The 24,456-nt window shown below is 38.0% G+C and overlaps 2 protein-coding genes across 6 annotated transcripts; both read right to left on the bottom strand.

Moving 5' to 3' along the window:
* Positions 1-52: 52 nt before the first annotated feature.
* On the bottom strand, positions 53-7,540 carry LOC124224924 (uncharacterized). Of its 5 annotated transcripts, none has more exons than XM_046637199.2 (6): positions 6,990-7,540; positions 5,423-5,494; positions 2,516-2,732; positions 1,514-2,334; positions 670-839; positions 53-456 (listed from the first exon to the last, which is right to left on the bottom strand). In XM_046637199.2, the coding sequence occupies exons 3-6, from the start codon at positions 2,715-2,717 to the stop codon at positions 414-416; spliced, it is 1,236 nt and encodes a 411-aa protein (XP_046493155.1). In that variant the 5' UTR covers positions 2,718-2,732; positions 5,423-5,494; positions 6,990-7,540; the 3' UTR covers positions 53-413. The 5 variants fall into 5 exon arrangements, 4 of the variants coding, with proteins under 4 accessions (XP_046493155.1, XP_046493152.1, XP_046493153.1 ...); XM_046637196.2 differs by having other exon boundaries at positions 670-826; positions 6,990-7,527; XM_046637197.2 differs by lacking the exon at positions 5,423-5,494 and having other exon boundaries at positions 670-826; positions 6,990-7,526.
* A 9,749-nt stretch (positions 7,541-17,289) lies between these two features.
* Positions 17,290-17,676, bottom strand: LOC138191393 (uncharacterized). Its single transcript, XM_069138140.1, has one exon. It carries the CDS (start codon positions 17,674-17,676, stop codon positions 17,290-17,292), a length of 387 nt encoding a protein of 128 aa, XP_068994241.1.
* Between the last annotated feature and the right edge of the window lie 6,780 nt (positions 17,677-24,456).

Below are 24,456 nucleotides of genomic sequence, written 5' to 3'. Positions count from 1 at the left end.
TCATTTCACGTTAGCTAGAAACAAGTCTGGGTTGAGTTAGAAAGCGTACGAATTTAGTTTATATATGTGAATCGATTTTATTATATCTTTGTTAGAACGTTACACAAATATCTTATATCTATAAATACTCATTTATCAAAAAAAAAGGTACATCTTGTAGCTCATAGACACAGCTCAACCTACACTATACTTTCGTCTTCACGGTAGTTACAACTAACAGAAAACGCTAAGAATATTACACTTATATCAGAAATATTTATATGCCTGTATGATTTGTACTTTTATATGACTGTTTTTAAAATTAGTTGACGTTTACCACAGTTTCTTAGCCCTTCTTTCGTACATAGGTATGCCGTGATCGAGCTAGTTTTAACCAGTCTTTCACGGCACACGAAACACTGGTTTCGGTTGCATCACCAATTTCCTTCTTGCCAAGAAAGGTTTGTTTCACAGCCTCTGAGAAAAAATACATCAAAAGGAAGGTACAATATCACGATATTGATAACTGATAAGGAATAATTTCAATGTAAATTGTGATGAATCTCGAATATATTGGGAAAAAAGTTAACAGTTTGCATAATTTGAATAATAATGTGTGAATAATATTGTTTTCACACGATAAATCCAAGTAATAACTGTTTCTCGAAAATTTCATGAATTATTCATTACCGTAAACAGTTTCCATTGTCAATGTCTTTTGAAATGGGACTTTGTCCCTCCCTGCCCAATTGAATTGCATCGCTAATTCGTTTGTGAGTAGTGACCTCATTATAGCCAACACACATTGGCGACCGCTTGTCCCTCCAACAGAAGCCAGTTTCCCGGTCTGCAACAAAATACTAAAATGAATGAATGTCGAATTGAATTCAAAATATTCTTACTGTTATCAACATCGATAACAATTTTGACTAGTTGGAGATTGTCGATTCCTAATATTTTTTCAGCATTTTTTAACGTTAACCCTCTCGATCAGACCGAGACCGATTTCATGTTGAATGAAAATCTCTCACCATATTGATATTTCGATGGGTGAAAGCAGTTTACCTCAGGGTTTAGGAGTATCTATAAGGCCATCTGACCTTGCTTAATGGAACTATGCAGTTAGAACCCTGACCTTGCGACCGATACAGTTTTATGAAGCCTCAAAGTGCGTGTTGCGTAGAAGCAACATACGGTCCGAGAGGGTTAAAACGTTACGAACCGCAATTCTGTATGCCTGTAGTAATTTTCATTATTCCTTTGCAGTCAACACATACCGAGCGTATTCTTCAATGAGAGACAACCCCCTCCCTAGTGCTAAGCCAACTCAGGCACATGACGCGTACGTGAAGTTCGGTCGAGTGGAGACTAACATGGCCACTGGCATTCTATCCCCTCCCGGCCGAGCCTCATGTGCCTGTGTTGGTTTGCGCTAGGGAGGGGGTTGGCCCTCATTGAAGAATACGCTCGGTATTAGTACCTATCCGTATGTCATGACATACATATTTTGAATATGATTGCAAGGTCTACTCACTAAATAAGTTCGATGCTCTTCGGATTTCAGGATATTTTCGAGGTTGGAGAAGTCTTCCATGGAGTTAAGAGGAAGTTTTGGGAATTCGGCTGGTTTCTTTGTTACGTCGATGCTGACTTCCTTCTGTTTTGAGAAGATTTTACGTAGTAGCAGATGGTTTTGTTCAGTGTAGGATTTAATGTGTTCTAAATACTGCAGAGTTTTTTCTTCAAAGGTATTCTGTTCGCGTGATGTGGTCGGGGTTGAAGGTTCAAGTTGTGAAAAGGATCTTGATAAGTCATATTGCGTGGTAGACCTGATGATCCTACTAGAAATGTTTCTATTTGATGTTTCATATCCAGACAACTGATTCGGTGACTCATGGGAATTATCATTATACTGGTGCTGTACGATCTTGTGGGCCAAGTTTTTCTTTGGTGTCTGATTTTTGGTAGATCCTTTGGCTGAGTTAATGTAGCGAGTATTCTTATTACGGTTAGAAGTCGATTCATCGACTTCGGACGGTGGCAAATTCTCGTCAGCTGAAGAGGTGTAACCTAAACTACTTGAACTTTCACGAGAACGCTTCGTTTTTTTTTTTTTGTTACTAACGTGTCGATTTTTAGCCTTCTTCTTGTCGGTTTTGTGTTTACGTTTTTTCTTTTGCGGCTCAGGTTCGACATCATCACTGTTCGTAGCTTCATTCTCGTCCACGTCATTGGTAATATCTTGCTGAGGTATTACAGTGGATTTTTTAGCGATGTTGCGAATTATTCCGGATTCATCGGACGTGCCCAGCTCCAGTAGGCGCGCCATCGTTGCTTCGGTGTCGTGGTAGTCATCTGTTAGTTAATCAAGGAATATCAATCAATACCGAATGCTCATTGATTAGCAAAATTAATCACAAATGTACAATATGATCAAAATATATCGTCGTAACTCTTATCCAAGTGAAAATTAATATGATTGAAACATTCAATCCGTATACAATTGTAAAAAAAAGTTCTACGTTCCAATAATCACCTCCGGTATGCAGTACTTTGTGAATGGCAAACTTTGGCCATGTTTTTTCATAGGCAGCCTTTGATTTTACAAGTTTTGTAAAATGATCTTCAGTTTTTGTCCGTGGCCAGTAACATTGGGTGTTGTTTTCGACCAGCCAAAGAACTGGTACCAATGCGCATTCTCTATCTTCGCCAACCAAGAATTCAATCACCGCATACATAGTTCTGCAGCACGACTGAGTAAAAACATCGTTAAATGTATCATATTCTCTAGTCTGGTGTATAAATTTATATTTGATCAAAATTCAAGCACTTTTATTCCACTCTGAGCAAAAAGTGCCAGTTTAAAAGTTTTTAATTAGGACATCAACATAGGAATATGCAAGGTAGTATATAAGTTAAAAGATGAATCGATCATGAAACATTATGAAGATTTTGGGAACGCATGTCTAACCAATACTTGAACGTCAATGTGACGTACAAAACTATAATAAATCAGCTCAAAAGTGATGTTATGAACATATGGTAGAGTTGGGTATATTGGACTACTAGGTAAATTAGACTCGGCATATACGGTATATGGTAATAGGTATACGATAATGTTATTTTTTGCTAAACATCTCAATTGAAGCAAACTTTTAATATAAAAGAGATAATGAACCTACGATTCTCGGGAATGTGTGCGAGGTAGACATAGACATACTATACATGTCTTGAACGAATCCCTCTTCCTCGTACACATTGCCGAGAATCGTAGGTTCATCATCTGTTTTTTGTCGAGAGCTCGTTTCGTTGAGATGTTTAACAAAAAATAAAAATTTTATTTCATTTCGTGTAGTATCGGAGTTACTGCGAAACCATCTTTAAATGGAAGACAGACGAATTTATGTAATATATCATCGACGCGATAAGATTTCGCTACGTTGAAACTTCTTACGAAAAAAATCCCTAGTTTGGAAGATTTAATAGGTTTCTGATAAAGGTCTCGCTTGTACTTGAACGGAGTACCTATAATTCTATATTCTCCGGCAATGAAAAGGATTGATTTGATCACTAATATTTCTGTCCCACAAGCTACTACATTATCCGGCCTTTTTATTGATATTTTGAATTTTTTCGTTTCCAGAGCCTGACATTCACGAGAATTTCCAATAAATTTGGGTTTAGGAATAAATTTTTCCTGACAATTAGTTTTACGAATAGAACTTAGTTCTTCAAGTCGATTACTCAGCTGCTGCAGCGGCAAGCGTTTCGATCGAATAAGTCGTTTCAAATGGCCCAAATGATTTTCATACACAAAGCAACTGTATTCTTCTAATGGGCCAAATCGTTCTACGTCGTCTATGACATGCAGCAGCGAATGTACATTATATACGACAAAGTTTTGTCCGTATATCTTAGCACCTTGAGTAACGAATTTTTCGATCATATCTTGCGCGATGTTTCGAAAACGCGAGAACAAGGCTGTATTCGATAGAATATACACGGCGGCAGACAATAATAAAAAATGTTTGTACTTTTTTCGATCTAGCACATCCCGCATTACAACAGGGCCGGAATATAACAAGAAAAATCTAAATTCTGTCGCTTTCCATCGATGCAAATCCAAAAATCCACGGGGCTTTCGAGGAAACTCTGCCGGAACATATCGCGCCAATAGTTTCATTATACGTTCAATTTCTAACAAAATATCCTTAGACAATTTGCAATCACGTGAACCCTCGACCCAGTATTTAAGGAGCAACCTCTTCAAAATTCCCAGGTAGATTAAATGCATGGGATCTAAAGGAAATTGGGAGACTAGTCCCACGTAAAGATCTAAAAGAGGCGAACGTCCTTTAACGTGACGATCGTTTTCACTAGGTGCAACAAAATCACTATCTTTTCGCTTCTGGAATTCGGTGTCACATGGATAACACAGTTTACGGTTGAGATGAACTGCGCGAATCTTACACCTCTCGCAAGCATCCTTACCCGAATGTCCTAAACACATTTTCAACATAGATCTCGCGGGCGCGTCACACGCGAATAAACCAACTCTGACAAAGTATTTGGTGCCATTAAACTCAAAACCATTGGTGCTTAAACGTGACGTTTCTTTAATTAAATCTCGTAAATATGAAGATAGTGGCATCGGTTTACCCGTACCATAATAAACACCAATTACAAATGGGCTATCATCGATCATTGAAATACTGCGTCCCAAAATTGGCCAAAATGATGTTCCGCTACTTTTATAAACGGGAATCCCATCAATATTAAAATCAACTCGCAACGTATGTTCAGGTGACAGTCCTTTTTTGAGACCTGACTCGAGTTTTTGTCTCAAGCATTTCTCCAAACCGAAATAACACATTTCTCCGTTGTCTAAATTTAACGTTTCAATACGTCGTGACGTGTGAAGTAGAGTCCTAGCACTTAAGGGTAAGATAGGATGTGCTGGTTTCAATAATGCTAGCAATTGATCGATCGCGTTATGTGTGATGTTATTTGAAGATGCCCAGTCGCGCAAATTTTCAACAAAGTTCGTTTCATCATCTAAATGCACTTCATCGCTGACGGAACTTGAATTATCTTCAGAACTGTACAACGTAGCTTTGATGCTATCTATGTCACTTTCGATGTCTTTGAAATCTTTATTATCGCGGTTCGAATTAGAGTTTTCTTCATTCTGTTCATTACTTTGATGGATATGATCAACATCATAATCGCTATCTATAGAGTGCACATATTCTCCGATACAAGACACATGTTCATGACTAGCATCTTTTAATTGTGATTTCGTAAGGTGCTCGAGTGCACAATTATTGCCTGCAATACTCAGTAATACTTTACGAGTATTTATAGCTGTTTTGCGACGCAAATGTCGTTTACTCAGAACTTTTAAATCATGAGGCATGTTATAAAACTAAATAATAATACACACCAGACAAGAAATGATGTACGCTTTAACGTGCTTGCCTTATTTGTCGTAAATATCCGCACACCACTCTGAAAACTAAAAGTTAAATGAACCTAATGAACGTAGTACGTGAGTCAATACAGAAGATTCATAGCAATAAAGCTTTTACACGAGTTAGCGCAACAATTTATATAAAATTTTATTGAAAATTAAGTAATTTGATCAAAAATGCTGTTTCGTGTATATTTTCTTGGATTTGGGCTAAATAAATATTAAAAAGGCATTTGTAGCCGAACAATTTTGTAAACACGAATAAAAAACGTGGTCAGCTACCCATCGAACGTATATAATACGCAGGTAATGAGTAGTTTCATTCTATTGGATTTGACTCTGACATTTACCGATAAACGCATAGTATACTCATGATTTACGTTCAGTAGTAGGAATCGTGATATATTTCAGGACTAGATAGTACTGTTACTAATATTATTATTCTATAGTACTTATAGTTCTATGTATCGCTATTTATTGTTACTACAAATTAAACAAGATCGTAGTTTAACGTTGAACCAATTCTGGGCCGATGTCCTGCTTATATTCTAATACTTTTCGAATAGTATATCATGACGCCTACTACTGAACGTAAATCATGAGTATACTATACGTTTATCGGTAAAGATCAAAGTCAAATCCAATGGAATAAAATTACTTGTTACGAATTTCCTGCGTATTATATACGTTTGATGGGTAGATGACCACTATTTTTACCAGTGTTTACAAAATTATTCAGGTGCAAATCCCTTTTTAATATTTATTCAGCCCAAATCCAAGAAAATATACACAAAACAGAATTTTGGATCAAAATACATAATTTTTAATAAACCTCTATATAAGTTGTTGCACTAACTGGTGAAAAAGCTTTATTGCTACGGATCTTCTCTATTGTCTCTATTGTCTAACATGACCGTCTTCTTCTGATGGATAATAATTGTTATTTTCAATTGAAGGGAAAAGAAAATAAAAAATATTGTCAAAATAATATTTCTGTGATTTCGATGGCACAGAAATATTTACGTGGCTGTATTACTATACTTTGTTACTTTGGAAGATGCTACGAGTTCATATGTATGTTATAGATATGTTGAAACGGTATCTAAAAAAATAATAAACACGAAACCGATTTCAAACAATACAGAGCAAAAGTTACTAATAACCGCATGATCACATGGGATGATTATTAACATGAAGTTTTCCTCAAATTCGACAAGAACTAATATAATTAACCTATAATATACGTATCATAGTAAACTTAACACATATAAATAACGTTTAAAAACAGTTCAAAAATATTCATGAACGTTATATAATAAACAATAAACTATTCCATATTTTTATGGTACATCGTTTGGTTTAGAGAAAAAGACGCAGAACATTACACATAGTTTCTTTTGAAGAAAGAAAAGAAAGGAAAGAAAAAAATACAGAAGAGACAGAATTTGAGTTGCAAAACACATTATTTTTTCAACCAAGAATGCTCGATGTATTAAGACAAAATACCACCATATTTGGAAAAATATGTAGTTGTACTTACCAGCGTTATTTAATGACGAATTTGCTTCTTCCGTCTAGGCCGCAGATTAACAATAGCTTCTCACCTTTTTTGCTACACGATCACCGATCGATCCGAGCACCTCCGCATTCGGTTGACGAATAACGCCATAACCAGCGCCTGAGGCCAGTTGCAAGGGTGGGGATGAATATAGGCTCCCAGACAAAGACAAAGATAGAGGAGACGCAAGAGCGACAGAGAGATCGTGCCCAAAAGGGAATCAACTTTGCCATATATGCCCGTGTTATTCCGAGCTGTCCTTGTCTTACCACTCGCTATACTTACACTTACTGTATGAATGCGCGGTCCATGGGATAAGTTCTGTCTCTACATATAATTATTGCGCTCTTACTCTAGCTTGCAGCGTTACCGACGCTGACGCACCAGAGCAGGAGAATAATATATCAGTAGTGACACAATGTATAACGCACAGAACTCCGATAAAATAGCGCGAAAAATAAACGTACAAACGACGTTAAAAATGCGACAGGATATGATGAACGCTTGTTTTAGCAAGTACTCATACAAGATATTGAAGTCTTGACGTAATTCGTGCCAAATAATGAGATTTAATATATTATAATATGATAACCAATATTGTGAAATAATTATAAAAATGTACAATAAATTATTATTCTTGGTACGAAATTATTCACGTTTCGGACACTTCTTTATTCTCTTCCTTTTATTGGTTATATCTATGTTCCATGCACCGGTAAATGAATACAAGATCAGTGTTCAGCTTTAGTTACCACATAATATTGGCATCAAAATAACGGGTAATTAAAGTCCATTTTTCGGAAACTAATTATAAGATAATCAACTGATTTGGCCACCGCTTGGCATCAGGCGGTTCCGCATACATGAATACTAAAAGTGCGTTCATAATCTGAATATTGTACTCAACGTTGAATTTTCCTCAATCGTGTTGAAGTAAAACAAGTATGAACCCATTTGATCAAATATACATATTATACAATTCAATGTATCTTGAAAATAGTCCGATATTGAATAAATTTCATAAACGGTTATTGAACGTAGATCACAAGTAGCAGTAAAACGTGAACAATAATCGTTGAAAAAATACGTTCATCAAACGATGAATATATTTCTGTGCAATAGTGGAAAACCGCAATAATTAAGCGCTTAATTGGGGTTGCTGGTAGTTGTATGATGAATGTACAATATATATATATATATATATATATATATATATATATATATTAGGGTGTGTCGAAAATGAACTTTTTTTTTTCTTCGCTCCTACCACTCAAAACTTTAGGTTTTGACATTAAAGAGGTCCTCGTTCAAGGAGGGCGCTGTAGCTTGAAGTTTAGAAGTCGCTCAACGAGGATTTAGGTTTCCCATCTAATTAACACGTAAAAAATATTGTTTTTCGTTCAAAATGATGTCAGGCATCCAAAAAATTGGCGATTTCTGTGCTTCTTGGCTTATTTGAAAGCATGACTCATCCCCTAAACGATGATAGGTCGTTTTTCGACTTACCTTGTACCAATTTTTTTTACGCCACTTTTCGACCACAATAGTCACTTTTTCAAGTTTACAAAGTCTCCAATGTATCAATGAGTTCAAAATGAATTGCTACAAGTATTGATTCTTGATTCGAATATAAATAACCAATTCCAAAAATTAGTGAAACATACAAAATTTCTCAAAATAAACATGGTTTTTTGAATAAAATTGAAGATACGGAATTTACCAATTTTTAGAATTGGTTATTTATATTCGAATCAAGAATCAATACTTGTAGCAATTCATTTTGGACTCATTGATACCTTGGAGACTTTGTAAACTTGAAAAAGTGACTATTGTGGTCGAAAAGTGGCGTAAAAAAAAATTGGAACAAGGTAAGTCGAAAAACGACCTATCATCGTTTAGGGGATGAGTCATGCTTTCAAATAAGCCAAGAAATACAGACATCGCCAATTTTATGGTTGCCTGACATCATTTTGAACGAAAAACAATATTTTTTACGTGTTAATTAGATGGGAAACCTAAATCCTCGTTGAGCGACTTCTAAACTTCAAGCTACAGCGCCCTCCTTGAACGAGGACCTCTTTAATGTCAAAACCTAAAGTTTTGAGTGGTAGGAGCGAAGAAAAAAAAAAAGTTCATTTTCGACACACCCTAATATATATATATATAGATGTTGTAGACACCAAGATTGAAAATGAATTTCATAAACGTCTATCACGCGTAGATCAGAAATACCAATAAAACGTACATTATAATAGTCGAAGATATACGTTCATAAAACAATCAATATACTGCTGTGCAATGGTGAATAGGAAGTATGATAAACGTCTAATTAAAGTTGCTGGCAGTTGTGTCATGAATGAATATTATATGTTGTGATTACCAAAATCATAAACGAATTTCGTGAACGTTAATAGCTCGTAATTTGTAAATTCAAATGAAACGATTCTGATAAAACGTTGAAAGATGGAGTACCAACATCGTTAAACATATAAGTTTTAAACGATTTTCGTACGAATAATGAACAAATATACTATACGTTGCTTTTGCTATAATAATACGTATTTTAAACTTCTGTATAATGAAATACGCATAATAAACAGAGTAATCATACGAATAATATCCATCCGAAATATTACAGTATATGTGATACGGTTGAATTTTATACTTATACCATTATTAAACGACTTCGACGTTTCATATACGAAATTTATACTGGTGTGTGTTTATTGGGTGATAGAGTCTCAGCCGTTGCATGATCCTTTCAATATGAATCCTGACCCTAGCTATATTGTAAGTAGCATCTGTCTCATCTCTTAAAAATTCTGTATTATCCCTTAGAAAAGGTGGCATAATTATTGCTATTTCTTTCCCACTTTCATCTAAAATTTTTTTTTATTTGTGGAAATCCTTTGTCAGCCAAAACAATGACGCCATTTTCCAAATAATCAACCAATCCTGATTCAACTGTTATTTGCGAATCGCTTTTCCTTCCACCGGCTACTTTAGATTTAAATGAAATAAAGCCTCCTGGTGTAATACCTATGAGGTCCTTTGCGGTAAAACCCTTTTTGTAGTGTGAATAGCGCCACACACGATTATAAACGGTAGATGGCACTTCTATTTGAAAGTCCGTACAATCAATAATTACTCGAGTGTTGGTGTAATTTAGACGAAAGCAGTCCGGCATTGTTCTTTGCACAACACTTTTACTGGGCCAAAAAACTAAATTAGATGTTGCAGTCGCTAACTCTCCAAGACACGAATAGAATATTCTTGATATTGTTGTTCTGTGTACACCAAACAAAACACTCAGCGCTGAAAATGTCACACCAAATTTCATTTGCATCAGAAAAATAAGAAGTCTGTCTTCTTTGGCAACCATATACTTGTGATTTTCCGAAGTTAATTTTAATAAAAAACGAAAGTTGTCAAGGATAACACCAGCAAGATTAATGAGTTCCTCATCTTCCCTAAGTGATCGGAACCCAATAAAATATTTATTTTCTGTTGCGGTTGCTTGGTCAGCGTGAATCTTTTAAACAGTATTACATCCTTGGTGTTTCGTCTTCTTGTAGCACTTGATAATTTTCGAATTGCTTGATATTTCAGTTTGAACTTCAGCGTCACATGTTTCTTTGCCGCAAAATATAGATCTAGTACAAATGAGTGTTTTTCCTTTATTTTCGACATTCAAAAATATTTCAATTTGGCATTCTTTACCAATTTTTGAACTTTGAGTATTTTCCATTATTTCAAATTCACTTGATTTGTCATCAATATTAAGTACAATTGCCGCATTTTTTTCTTTCTTGTTTCTGTGTTCCATGAATCGTTTGTACCTTGACGTGGCTAAATTTTCATCAACCCTTGCAGAGGTGTATATATCAGGAAATATTTTTGGTGTGCAACTAGGACTGTCCTGTTCATCAGGTTTTTTGCCTCCAATGAAGTGTGCACTGCAAATCCAAATGTGGCTTTAGGTACCATGGCGATCCATCGGCACTGAAGTAGAACAACAAATAAATTATAGTAACTGAACCATTTTCACATGCTACTTGCTACAACGTACAAAATATAATATTAAAAATGTTGCCTTATAATAACGTTGAAGTTGACATTGTTGGAATGCAATGAAATTTGTCGAAAAAAATGCACATCTAAATTAATATCAAGTTCATCCTTTACCATCATACAGGGCCAGTATGTATTTTTTTGCGTTGTGATCACTTTTTGTGCCGAGCGGGATAATTTTTAGTTGATTTACGTTTTTTGTTTTTGGTCAAATTTCGTTACATTCCAACGATGCAAACTTCAACATTGTGCTTTATAGGTTAGCTTACTTACTTTTTTCTCTTGACAGCTTTTATCCATTTCATTCATTGTTTTCGTTTCCAACTTGCTTGTAGAAATTTATAGAATTTGTGATTACTATTTCTGCCATTATTCTTGCATTATTCACTATGCAGCAGGTTTCGTGAAGCATATTTATTTTTGCTTAATAATGCAAGAATACGCCAATTTCACAGGTAAATAGTGTGAGTTTGTCCGCTTGAAGTGTCTTTTTTGGTCACGGCGCGCGCTGCGATCGATTCCAGTTCTCCCACCACCTACTTCGCACCCAGCGAATACCCGCAGCACCCCATGCTAATGCACTCGTAGCACTGATACTGGCAAAAGTAGGTATAAGAAAAGGTAGAAATCCGTCAACTTTTAAGGGAACCTGTAGGACGCGTGGTGATCAGACGTTATGTTCACCGCCTTCTTTTTTCACAGCTTCTCGAGCACCTTTGAGTGCAGACTTATTGCTTGTCTTCTTGTAATGGCTCTGAATCTCAGACTGTTTTGCCGCGCGCAAGATTTTGTTCAAGAAAACGTTCTGAGGTTTTTGACTTGACGCCCCCTGCCTAACTTTGTTTTTTTTACTTGCATCGTGTTAGCTACAGCCCAAGTGGTTGCTTTTTCACCCAAATTTGTGTCCCTTGCGAAAATCTGTTTCCAGGCTTTCTCCGCCAATATTTTATTTGCAGCGCTTCTAGCTTTGACGTTCTCGCAATTTTTCGAATACGCTATATTGTGTTTCGTACACGCTGCGTCGAGAGGATTGATACCGGAATTGCCTCTGTATTAGTAACCGGGAACATGCAACTCGATCGGGAGTTTGTTGATGATGCTAGTTACTAAACCTATCCCACTTGATAGCTTTTCCGAGGATCGCTTACCATCGTATGTGGGCACAATCATGTCCACTCTGCGACTGAGGAAAAGTTCTTATTAACAATCGATCTGTAAAAAATGCAGCCAATCACGTCCGAGATGAGGTTTGAAACACAATCAACCAAGCTGCCGGTGGTGAACTCTGACAAATTTACGCAACAGAGTGCAAAACGGATAAAACGCTATAGTAAAGTGTTACTGAGTAGTGTACGTGCGGTATTCTGCGGACCATCTAAACGTGGTAAAACCAACGCATTATTTGCGCTCATAACGCATCCAAACAAGGTTTCAAAACCTGTACGTTTACTTGAAATACCTCAATCGTTGCAATCAACAGAAATATAAGTTTCTGAGTTAAGTGCTAGAAAGTGTCGACGGTGTCGAGTACGTTCTCTCTAACGAGCATCAGCACGTTGTTGCACCGAACGCGATGCAACCTCACTCAATTATCATATTCGATGATGTAGCGTGTGAGAAGCAGGACATCATACGCGCATACTTCTGTATAGGTACACACCATGACGTCGAGTGCTTCTATCTTTGTCAGACGTACGCTCGAATCCCAAAGCATCTTGTGCGCGACAACACCAACTTGCTGGTCTTATTCAAGCAGGACCAGATGAACCTGAGACATGTGTACAAATTCATGTGAACACCAATAAAAGACTTTTGTATGACATACTGGAACGGAGACGAATATGGGTTTGTAGTAATCGATAAGGATAGAAAGCTTGTTAATGGAGGGTATAGGTAGGTATTTGACAATTCCATGAACATGACAAAAGAATAAAATACATGACAGTAGTATAGAGGGAGTTGGAACGGTAGAAGTCGAGTTAAATAATGCCGAGTCCATGAGCTTAGAAAATGTTATATGTGCCAAAGCCTTATCTGAGAATCTCTTATCTCTACGAAAATTCGCGGATATTAGACTAAGCATTTACTTGGATAACCGACAAATGGATATGTTTGATCCTACGTCACACGAGTCGCTTATCAAGGAAATCTATCAGAAACCCTTCTGGAAAATTGAGCTAGAAGTAGACAAAACGAGAGGTAAATTCCCATGTTCGAACGAGAGTAAAACGAAGAGAGCAGTAGCATATTTAATAACAGAAAGCTCATAAAACGAACCTAGATATATGACTCGGAGCATGGCGACAGCAAAGGATAATATACAAATAGACGAAAATCCAAAATCGATCAAGTTTGAGGCTCAGAAGAAGGCTACTGAAACAGAAAAGATTTCTTTGATTGAAGTACCGGAGACGAGCGACCGGAAAACGAAAAGACAAATCTCGACAGTCAGGAAATTATATGCGAAATAGTTGCCCCGAGTAATCAGAATTTCAACTTCGATCTATCGATGTGGGATCGAAAACTCGGCAATGTTGAGGATATTCAGTCTGAAGAATTTAGGAGCGATGAAACACCGTTCAACGACAGGTATGAGAAATTCTTGGACAAGAATAAGGCTTTATTGTGGCACGTAAGACTGAGAAACGCATCAATGGATTACCTGAAGTCTTTACAAAGGAGATTTCCGGAAAATAAAAGTTTGTATAGCGCAAAATTCGATGAATCGATCAAGGCATGTGAAATTTGCATGATAGCGAAATTCAATAAACTACCCTTCAACAAAACGAGAGAACGAGCGGTAAAACCATTGGAGAGAATACATTCTGATACGATGGGACCTATAAGTCCTAAGACTCATCCGAAGGGTTATCGATTGATTTCGGTATTTATAGACGACCACTCGAGACTAGCGATGGCCTATCCTCTGAAAACGAAAAGTGAAACCGGGGAATGCCTAGAGGTGTTCATCAAGAGTGCAAGAAATCTTTTGGGTTACGATGCGAAGGTTTGCTACTTGCAATCTGACCAAGGGACCGAATTTACCGGAGGACACAATCGAAATCCTCAATAAAATCGGAGCCGAATCCCGACTATCTACTCCGTACACGCCCGAGCACAATGGAACGGCAGAACGATTCAATCAGAAGATCCAGAAAAAGGTGCGTTCGTTTATTAATGATTCGAAACTTCCTGAAAATATGTAGGATCTGGCGCTCGGAGCAGCCACATATACATACAACAGGACCCTGCATAAGTCTATCAATATGAAGATACCTATCCAGAAATTTGCACCCGAGGAGAGTTTCGATATCTTTCAGTTGAAACGGTTAGGATGTCTGGCTTACATGAAAGTCCAAAGAAACACGGGACCGAAATTCAGGAGCATCGGGAAACGAGCGATTCTTGTAGCGTACACTCTTTCTGGATTCATTTTGCTCAGACCTGCAGAAGGAAAATTTTACGAGAGTAGAGACGTACGCTTCAACGAGAAACTTGTTTATGGGGATAAATACCGGAAACAAATCATTAAGGACTGGGAGTTCGAATCTGTTGGAGTCAACAGAGAGAATTGGTTTATTGAATTCGATCAAGAAACAAGAGAAAATTAATCAGAATTTTCAAAACCGGAGGGAGAGGTCAAAAGAAAGCGAGGTAGACCAAGGAAAAATCCGATTAATCCTGAAAACGCGATGTCTAAGAAAACGAAAGGAGACGACGATGCGGTTGCGAACGAAGAGTTGAATGAAACGGGAAAAGTACAGATATCTGATGTGAGGAGCGAAATAGACGACCCGAGCTATCACGCTTTGTTGGCCGAAATCAACCAAGATCCATCCTCGTATCAAGAAGCTATGTAAACGAGGAAAAAGGCTGAATGGCAAAAGGCGATCAATGAGGAATTGGCGTCTATGAAAGAGAATAAAGTCTGGACACTGGTTGACAATGCGGATATCGAGTCAAAATATTGTTACAAAGGGTGAAATCACCCGTTTTGCCCCCTCTTTAATGATCTAGTAGTCATCATAGATAAAAGACGTTTATAAACCTCTTATGTCTTTCAAAAGAATAAGGTTGCTGCGTCAACCAACATTATTGTAAAAACTGTCTTGTTTCAGACTCGAAAAGAGAAACACATATTACGCAATTAAAGCATTTTCACAACATTTTATTCACGCTCTTGATTTTTGACTTGATAATTAAACTCGCGGATCCATATTTATTTCCGTAACGTCAAAGAACGTTACAATATAAAAAACCCAACGTGATAGACTCAAAATGAGTTTTTAAAAGAAAAACCGAAACAGGCGGCCATATAAAATATAAAGCTAGTCTCGTCATGAGAGGCTTTAAGGATCTCAAAACGTATGATCTCACAGAAACGTATGCACCAGTCTCTCGTTTAGCTCTGGTGAGATCTGTATTTGCCATCATCAACAAATACGATCTAGATGTCGTTCAACTTGATGTAAAAACTGTATTTTTATATGGAACAATAGATAAGGATATCTACATGGAGATCCCGGAGGGCACAGAACATGACGAGATAACACGGCGTACAAAAGTATGCAAATTGCAAAAAGCATTGTATGGATTACGCATCAGTCCCAAACGGTGGAGTATTCGATTCACCGAAGTAGCAAAACGAGCTGGATTGATGTCGCATGATACAGAGCCTTGCCTTTTCACGCGGCGAGAAGGAAGCAAATTCCTGGTTCTGCTACTGTACGTTGACGACATGCTAGTGGCAAGTAACGACGAGAAAAGGATGCTCAAGGTCAAGACAGTACTTGAAAAAGAATTTAAAATCACAGAATTCGGTACTCCGAAAACGTTCTTGGGAATCGAGGTCGAAAGAACGAGAGAAAAACAAGAGATTCTCCTCAAGCAGGAGATGTATATTACAAAGATCCTGAAGAGATTTAAATTCGAAGACATGCATACGCAACGTACTCCGATGGTTACCACGCAGGTGGCAAACAAGGAATGGAAATCACGAGAAGAAATTAACGAGAGCAAGCTAGTAGAAAACAGCCTATACCGCGAAGCGATACGGAGTCTTCTGTACCTGGCTAATGTTACGAGACCAGACATAATGCACTCGGTAAATGTGTCAAGTGGACACCAGATAAATCCAACAGACAATGAATGGCAAATGGTCAAACGGGTATTCAGATACCTCAAAGGAACAAAGAGTCTGGGATTAACTTTCGTTGGAAATCGGATCGATATGGAAGCTTACTCAGACGCGAGCTTTGCTGACTGCAAGGGCTCTCTTACGACCAGTGGCTATGTCGTAAGGTTGTACGGGGACGCAGTAGGTTGGAAGACGCACAAGAAATCGTATGTCGCTTTGTCGACATGTCAAGCGGAGTATGTCACCATGAGCGAAGCATGCCAAGAACTGATTGCATTGGACAATTCCTTGAAGCTGATCCTCAGTGACTCCTCCTGCCCGATCACACTTTGGTGTGACAATAAAGCAGCTGAAGCTAGCGCAAAGATGAATGGGAGTGGAAAATTGAGGCATATGACTGAGATCAAGGAACCCTACATCCGAGAATGTCTTCAACGCGAATTAGTAGAAATCAAGTGGATATCTTCAAAGGGACAGCTAGCAGATATCATGACAAAACGACTTTCATTTGAACTGCATCACCGACTAGCTAGCAGTATTATGAATAAAAGAGAGAAATCGCGAACGAACGGAAAGGATTGGGAATAATTGTTAACCAGTAATAAATTTTAATTGTGTTTTCCATATTGGTTACAGGCGGTAAGAAATAACGAGAGCCGACGCAAGTGCGGGAGGGAGTGTTAGAATGAAGGCGCCCTTGGTGCACGGTCCTGTTTGTTTCCCCCGCTCCCCCCCCCCCCCCCCCCCCTTCTTCGCGCGCACATGACACCGGCTGCGACGAAAACTCACTACTTAGTCGGAAAGCAGAGAACACGGACGACGAGTGAACCGAGAGATACTTCACATCAAAATAAGCACAGTACAACGAGTACCATTACAAAACAATAAATATCTTATAAAATCAAACTGGGAGTTGTTTTCCTTTGAAGCACAGCAATATTCCAAAAATTATTATTATTATTATCATTTTCATAGTAATGGGTATGACACATGTGTGTATAAAGAGGAATAAATGTGGAAATATTTCTATGATCAAATCTTTTATTGTCAATCTGAAAATACATACATGGTATATTACATGTCTGTTTTATTTATCCAATTATTGTGCGAACTATCAAAACCCAACCACTTCACGTAGAACAGATTTCCTCGTTTGCGTAATACTTTCTCCACAAGGTAGCCGTCGGGGTATTTTTCTTTACTGAGCTCCTCCTCGTAGAAGCCTTTCTCGATGTGATGATCTTGATAATCGGTAAGCTTGTAGGTGGGTGGATTGGTATTTTTCACCTCACTCACGGTGAATATTTCCGTCGTCCGATTGGGTGTATAGCCTTTTTCGAATACATTCTTGTACTTGCTGATTCGAACTCGATCGCTTACATTGAATTTTCGCGTCCGATCACTTCGTTTTATTTGCCGAGGCTTGTATACGCTACGATACAGTTGTTTTTCATTCTCCATGCTGACATCCACCCGTTTCATCTGAATCGCGCGATGCTTGGTGTTGTTGCAGGACTTTATTAAATCGCCCAATATATTAATGCACTTAAGAGATCCTTGGAGAGGAAGCCGCTTCCACGTTTTTTTTTCAATGTTCGATTAAAAGGTTCGTGTATGGATGCCTTTAACTTTCTGAATGTTGAATATATGTTGATATTCTGCTGCTCCACGAGAGCTTTGAATTCACTGCTGTAACATTCTTTGCCTTCATCAACGTGTACATGTATGGGTATATGGTTCTGGGACAGTACAGATTTCATGGCAGCAGACACATCTTTCCCATTCTTGGACTTTATCGGCACCGCTTACGCGTATTTGGAAAATATGTCGATGATTGTGAGTAAGTATTTGTATCCCTTGTTGTACGAACTGTACGCCGTTATGTCAACGAGATCAGCTTGCCCAGCCTCATCAAGTCCACGTACATCTATGAACCGACGCGAATAATTGCATCGAGCGGGTCTGTGAAGTTCTTTCGCTATTGTCGTCTTGGTTGTTTTTCTCGCTCTGTGCTGCCAAATTTTTCAAACTGTCTTCCAGTCGCTTTTGCTCTTCAAACAGAACTGGTTCTTTGCTGGTTTGTTTCAGTACTATCACTCTAGCATGAAGCTTCTTGTTTCACACGCGCATCCGTTTGAGGGTCTCACTGATGAGCGTTACTCTCTCGCGATATTTTTCGTCTGAACTATTGAGAACTTTGAGAAAAACAGCATCGTTGGGCTGTTATGGGTCGGCTATGTTACACAATCGTTTACTGTCCAGATCATAATGATTGTCGGGGATGATTTCAAATCAAACGCCCGGAGGTCCACGAATAAATTTTTCACTTCCTCCACGCTCCGAATGTCGCCCAAATATGTCTATGCTCATCACTGGACGGTCACTGGAGAAATGATGCTTCTATATTGATCTGCCGCTAATAAACGATTCCAGCATCCCGCAACTCTTCAACGATGGTAACTATTTCGTTGGAATGACTGGTATTGCCTGCAACCTGCGACGCCATAAGTAGTGGGAGACGATCGGGAATTTCATTTGGATCATCCCAGTAGATGTAATTCTTCTTCTTTCTTCTTTCCCCTTCTTTCACGCAATATTATATTCGGGTAAGCCTTTACCTGATTTTTTCGGCGAACTGACGTGTTGTGCAATGTAATTTCTATACTTTGCGCTTTTTGAATCGGCTCGAAGAGTTCCATCGTTACAATTTTTATGTAATGTCATTTACAATCGATGCATCGGGTAATTTTTCGAACAATAATTCAAGTAATCCAGGTGTTCTCTCGTAACTTTTATCTTGCACGTTGATCAGATTACCAGTGAAATTGATCGGCGTATTACCAATCATCATACCGTTTGTCAACTTTCGAACGCCGTATGTGGTATCCAAATCCCTCTTATCGTTTGAGCTGAACAATTTCAAATATCGCACCCTGGAATCCGTTGTTTTCTTCACCGGCGTACTTGTAGCATAAATTTCACCAAACTTCAGCGTTTTATCATTTGCATCCATGGAATTCTCCTCGTCCATATCCTCAACCTCCTCATCATCATCATACCCGGTACTCTCGTCATCTTTTTCTTCATCTTTTTTCATTGTCACATCCGATAGTTCCGTTTTAATTTCTCTTTTAATATGCTGCTGCTGCTGCAGCTTTGAGGTATCCACCAATTCTTGCAACGGTGTTACTAAAGGCTTGAATACCTCTCCCATAACCTGTTTGGTCGTGTCCTTGTCCAACTTGAGCATCTTGTACTGCCGACCTATGACATCGGATGCGTTCGATATTTCACTCAATGTATCGCTATGTTTACGAATCTTGGTACTCTCCATGTTACCGGCTCGATTGTTGCAATGAAACTGTGCAATTTTATATTAGTTTATGCTTATAAAGCAGTCAAACCCCTTCCTATATCTCCCCCCATTGATTTCGCTATCCTTGTCAATTACGGTAAAACTATAATTACAGTCATTTCAACATGCCGAGCACAAATCTTTAAATTGCTGATACGTCATGTCTGTGTTAACATGATCGTTGTAGATATGTTTCAGATTCATTTCATCCTGCCGGAATAGCACTAATAAGTTTGCATCATCACGCGCCGGGTGTTTTGGAATGCGTGCATACGTTTGACTTAGATAAAAGCTATCGACATCGCGATGCCTGCCCATGCTGAAGTATGCTCTGATATTCTTTGATTTTCACACGACACATCGTCGAAAATCATAACAGAGTTGGGGCGCGCATCTTCCGGTTTTACGACCTTCTCGTTCTCGCCAAACGGAAAATAACCCACGCCCTGTACGGCTTCAAGTCACTTTTGCAAAAATTAATACTTTGGCTGATTGAGAGATTTCGAATACACGTAGACATTTTCTAATCGCAATCCAATGCCGTGGGTGATGAGTAAGAGAAAAGCGTTAGTTTTACTGCAATAGATGCCCCGCAAAAAATTGGTCCCACGGTATTTGGCAGCAATTTTCCATCTCGTTTTTCTATCTGCCTCTTTCCACGCCGAACCATTTTGTCAAAATTTGCGACAGGCAGTTTATCAGGCTGATCTTCAAATGTCATAATGCTTGGTTAACATGACAACGAGAACTAAGTTGACAGCATATAAATTCATCCTTTTATAGAACTTTTGTTAGTTGTTACTCGACCATGAAGACGTGCACACGGAAGAGACGCGGTGGAGGTTTGCTAAATGACATCATCAATCATCTCCCGGTTGAATTGCACGTGCCGGGGTATCAATATTGCGGACTTAGAACGAAATTGACCTGGCTTACTCCACAGTAAACACCATCTTTATCCTTCAGATTTTTGAATAATCCAGTGGTTAGTGTACTTTTAGTTTTTTTCGTCGTGATAGTGCCATCAGCCTCGAATATGAGACACAAAGGTAACGTGAGTTTAATCGGTTTCACAAGTAGTTCCCAATCTCCATTGCGATTATTACGAATGAGATTTTGTACTAATTGAATGATCTGTATTATTTGAATCCAGTATTTGAATCACTGGAATTCCTCATTCTTGCCTCTAATAAGCCCAGAAAACTATTACTGAAAAATGCAATTTCACTCTTCATGTCATTGAAAATTCCTCGTGCTTCTGATGAATTATCTTCTTCTATTGCCACCTTGAGTGCATCGATATCTAGAAGAATTTTTTCATGTAATTCAGTGCCATGTTCCTCGAACAATGCTTGTAGTTTGAGTCGTCTTAGGGCTTCTTCCGGCAGAGAATAACCTTTGACTGCATGTGCATAATTAGTTGTATTGAGTACTTGTTCAACTGTATTCGTTTGATAAATATTTGTTTCTTAATAATACTTTTAACGCCGCTTCCATGTAGGTATTCACGAACATAACTTATTGCAGCACCTGTTGAATGAAAATTATTCAGCATTACCACAGTATCTCCGAATTCGATTCAACGTAAGCTTTGTATGGACTGTCAGAAAATTCACGATGATAGTGAAAGTCTACACCGATTAGTGTAAAATTAAACATTATCGGTGTAATTCGTTCGATTCTTGACACCAAGTGGTTTTAATATCAACACCAAAATGCTGTGGCCTTCTATAGAATATTTTCGATGTTACATTTATCATCACATTACTAACAGTGTGTATTTCGAAATACGATATACGCCTTCATTACAGAAAACTGCAAGTGATTCTTGGTCAAATTAGCACAGTACGTTCTTAAAATTGCAGAGAGCTGTATAGACGGTTGAATACTCTGTCACAGGATACAAAAGAATAGGTAGAAATCCAACAACTGTTTTTGGACGTGAATCATTGAGGAGCAAGGTATTCTAACTAGATTGTCCAGGGATGGGTTGATTTTCTCTCTGATATAGTGGGAACGATTCCTGAGCCCAATAGAGTCGAGATAAAGACGAAATTAGATCCTCTGATCTGATGGGGTAAGACTTGCTTTTCGTTTATTCGAAATTCTGATGCGATAGTAATTGGTGCTGTGCACTTGTAAAATTCTCCAAGTTCTTGACATGCCAATTCTACATCAACTATCCGATTAACTCGGTTTATCTGTTTTTCGGCAACTTTTGGTTTACGTTGTAGATACGTGCATTCCATTCATTTCAGAATTTGTAACTTCCTCATGGTCAAAGTTATCAAATACAGCGGTAGTAAACTTCGAGGTATCGTGATAAGCAGGAAGAGGGATATTACCATCTTGAAATTATTCTACGGTGAATGCCACTAGAGCAGTACGATGTCTTTGAACGTCATTGTAGGAAATACTAAATCCCTCTGCGATGGACGGTTTTCATCAGAGTAGCATTTCTACTCCTACAATTAATATTAATCTAAAATGTTTTCTTTCATTTGCTAGGTCGCAAGTAGCGCTATTTGGAGATACAGAGTTTGACTTATTCATACAACGATATCGTTAATAAGTGTAGGTATATTTTAGGCTAAACTAAGCGTATAACATCGTAATTACAATTATTTTAATACAGTAGTGTACACAAGCCTATATGAGCAGGTTACCTCTCATCTTACTTCCATATTTTTATTTTATTTATGTCTTTTTGGTAGCGCAACAGCAGATCTTGGTGGCAATATGGTAGTTACCTTTTTGTAATATGGTTTTCGCAAGGTTTTAAACCTTTCAGTCATAGTGGGACTACTACGGTCCCAACTTTTGAAAAATCACCTCAGAGCTCCAGTATTGAACCAAGGCCTCTGAAAATACGTATCTAGGGGTTTTTTGAGTCGCTGATCACGAACATGAGGTCAGATTTTGAAAATTCAAAATGATGGATCCGCTATAGTCGGTCAAATTGTGCAATGTAACAATAAAAATTTCAATCACGTAAAATCTTACTTTATCAGGAATATTCCTTCAAATATACATTAGAAATAAATATTTCAGTTAATTCAAGATGAAATTTGAGATAATTAAAATCCGTGGTTCCTTATCATTATCATTGATATATATATATATATATATGTGTGAGTGCGTGCGTCATAAAAGGGATATTGAAAAAAAAACAAATAGAAGAAAAAAACAATATAAAAACAAAAGGAAACACAAAAGAAAATTTAAAAAAAAAACCAAAAATAAAAGAAAAACACAAAAAACAGAAAAAGGCAACAAAAAACACACAGATGTTACGTCCTCCAGACTTCTTATTCCTTTCACACACTCTTAGTTACCTTACGCTCTGTAATCTACTTATCGTTCGCGAGTCAGCAGATTCTTCTATAACTCGCGGCTAGCTTGCCTTCTACATCCCGCCAAACTAGGCAGATCCATCCTATCGCTCAAGCAAGACACCTATCCCTCTAAACTAAGACCATACCTTTTTCCTTCGACCGACTCCGTTGGATTGTCTACTAATAAACAATCATATACTTTGAATCGTTTACCTTCCCTTAATACCGATCCCTTTCTATTTCATTCACTTCTTGTACTGGGAGTAGTAGCACGCGAGTGCATAGTCAACGTGAACGGACCCTATAATAGCCAAATAACACCTTGGCTGGGCGTGGAGTAAGCTCCGATTACCGCTCATCGGAGCCTACGCAATCTACCCCGTAACACAGAAAACACAAGAAAAAACAGGAAAAAAAACAAAAAAACAAAGAAAAATGAGAAAAAAAACAAACAAAAAAGTGGAACCAGATGCTCTCCACGTCCTTGTCGTTAGTTCCGGGTACGGCTAAGAGCAAGACACGAATATAAACAAAGAAAGATAAGATGGCATTTGCCATCTTGGATTTAGAAATAATGAAGTTATGACTTCAGATTCGTGATCAGCCATTCCGATACCCCCCAAATGACTAAATTCAGGTCAAAATATTGAGCAAAAAGATATAAGATATTTCATTTCATTCATTTCAAATACGGGCAGAGCCCAATTACACGGTCGACGAAGATCAACGATCAAAATTTTTACAGAGAGACTGAGCGAATGATTTTCAATGGAAATAGGTGCTCACTCAAAGATTACACAAACCAATTGGTACAATAATAAAAATAATAAAAATGAAAATAAAATTCAAATAAAAATGAACCACGAGGTTAAGATATAAATAAGTAAGAAGTTTCTTCTCTGCATGCACGCTGTAAGGAGACTGTAATGTGTAGATGTTATGTTTACCCTTTTTGAATCCTTTGCTTCCGATGAGAAGCCTGTAAGACGGCAATGCCGTTTAATAAATGAGATGCGCATGTGCAAATCATTAATCTACGAGAGAATTTTGTTGAAAGAATGTCAATTTGAAAACTGGTGAATTTGAAAAATTAACGACGAAGCCAGGAATCGAACCTGGTATTTAGAGATGCTTGACCGGACCTTTACTCCACTAGACCACCTAGCCGCCCTGACTCTGTTGCCGTTAATTTCTCTCATCACCAGTGAGTTCAAATTTGTTTTCCTGTGCCCGATTTATGTATGAGTAAGAAGTTTCTTCTCTGCATGCACGCTGTAAGGAGACTGTAGTGTGTAGATATTATGTTTACCCCTTTTGAATCCTTTGCTTCCGATAAGAAGCCCGTAAGACGGCAATGCCGTCTAATAAATGAGATGCGGATGTGCAAATCATCAATCTACGAGAGAATTTTGTTGAAAGAATGTAAATTTGAAAACTGGTGAATTTGAAAAATTAACGACGGAGCCAGGAATCGAACCTGGTATCTACAGATGCTTGACCGGAGTCTTACTCCACTAGACCACCTAGCCGCCCTGACTCTGTTGTCGTTAA

The sequence above is a fragment of the Neodiprion pinetum genome, chromosome 1 (assembly GCF_021155775.2).
Source record: "Neodiprion pinetum isolate iyNeoPine1 chromosome 1, iyNeoPine1.2, whole genome shotgun sequence".
NCBI classification, from domain to species: domain Eukaryota; kingdom Metazoa; phylum Arthropoda; class Insecta; order Hymenoptera; family Diprionidae; genus Neodiprion; species Neodiprion pinetum.
The sequence above is the reverse complement of the archived record's forward strand: the minus strand, read 5'-3'. Positions and strand labels throughout refer to the sequence as shown.

Bases quoted from the DNA above. Each gene is read 5' to 3' on its own strand.
- LOC124224924 (XM_046637196.2), bottom strand. From the start codon at position 2,717: ATGTATGCGGTGATTGAATTCTTGGTTGGCGAAGATAGAGAATGCGCA. The intron at 827-1,513 runs GTGAGTAGACCT...ATTTTGTTGCAG, and splicing joins AAGAGCATCGAACTTATTTA to ACCGGGAAACTGGCTTCTGT. The intron at 457-669 runs GTAATGAATAAT...ATTTTTTCTCAG, and splicing joins GACAATGGAAACTGTTTACG to AGGCTGTGAAACAAACCTTT.
- LOC138191393 (XM_069138140.1), bottom strand. From the start codon at position 17,676: ATGGAGAATGAAAAACAACTGTATCGTAGCGTATACAAGCCTCGGCAA.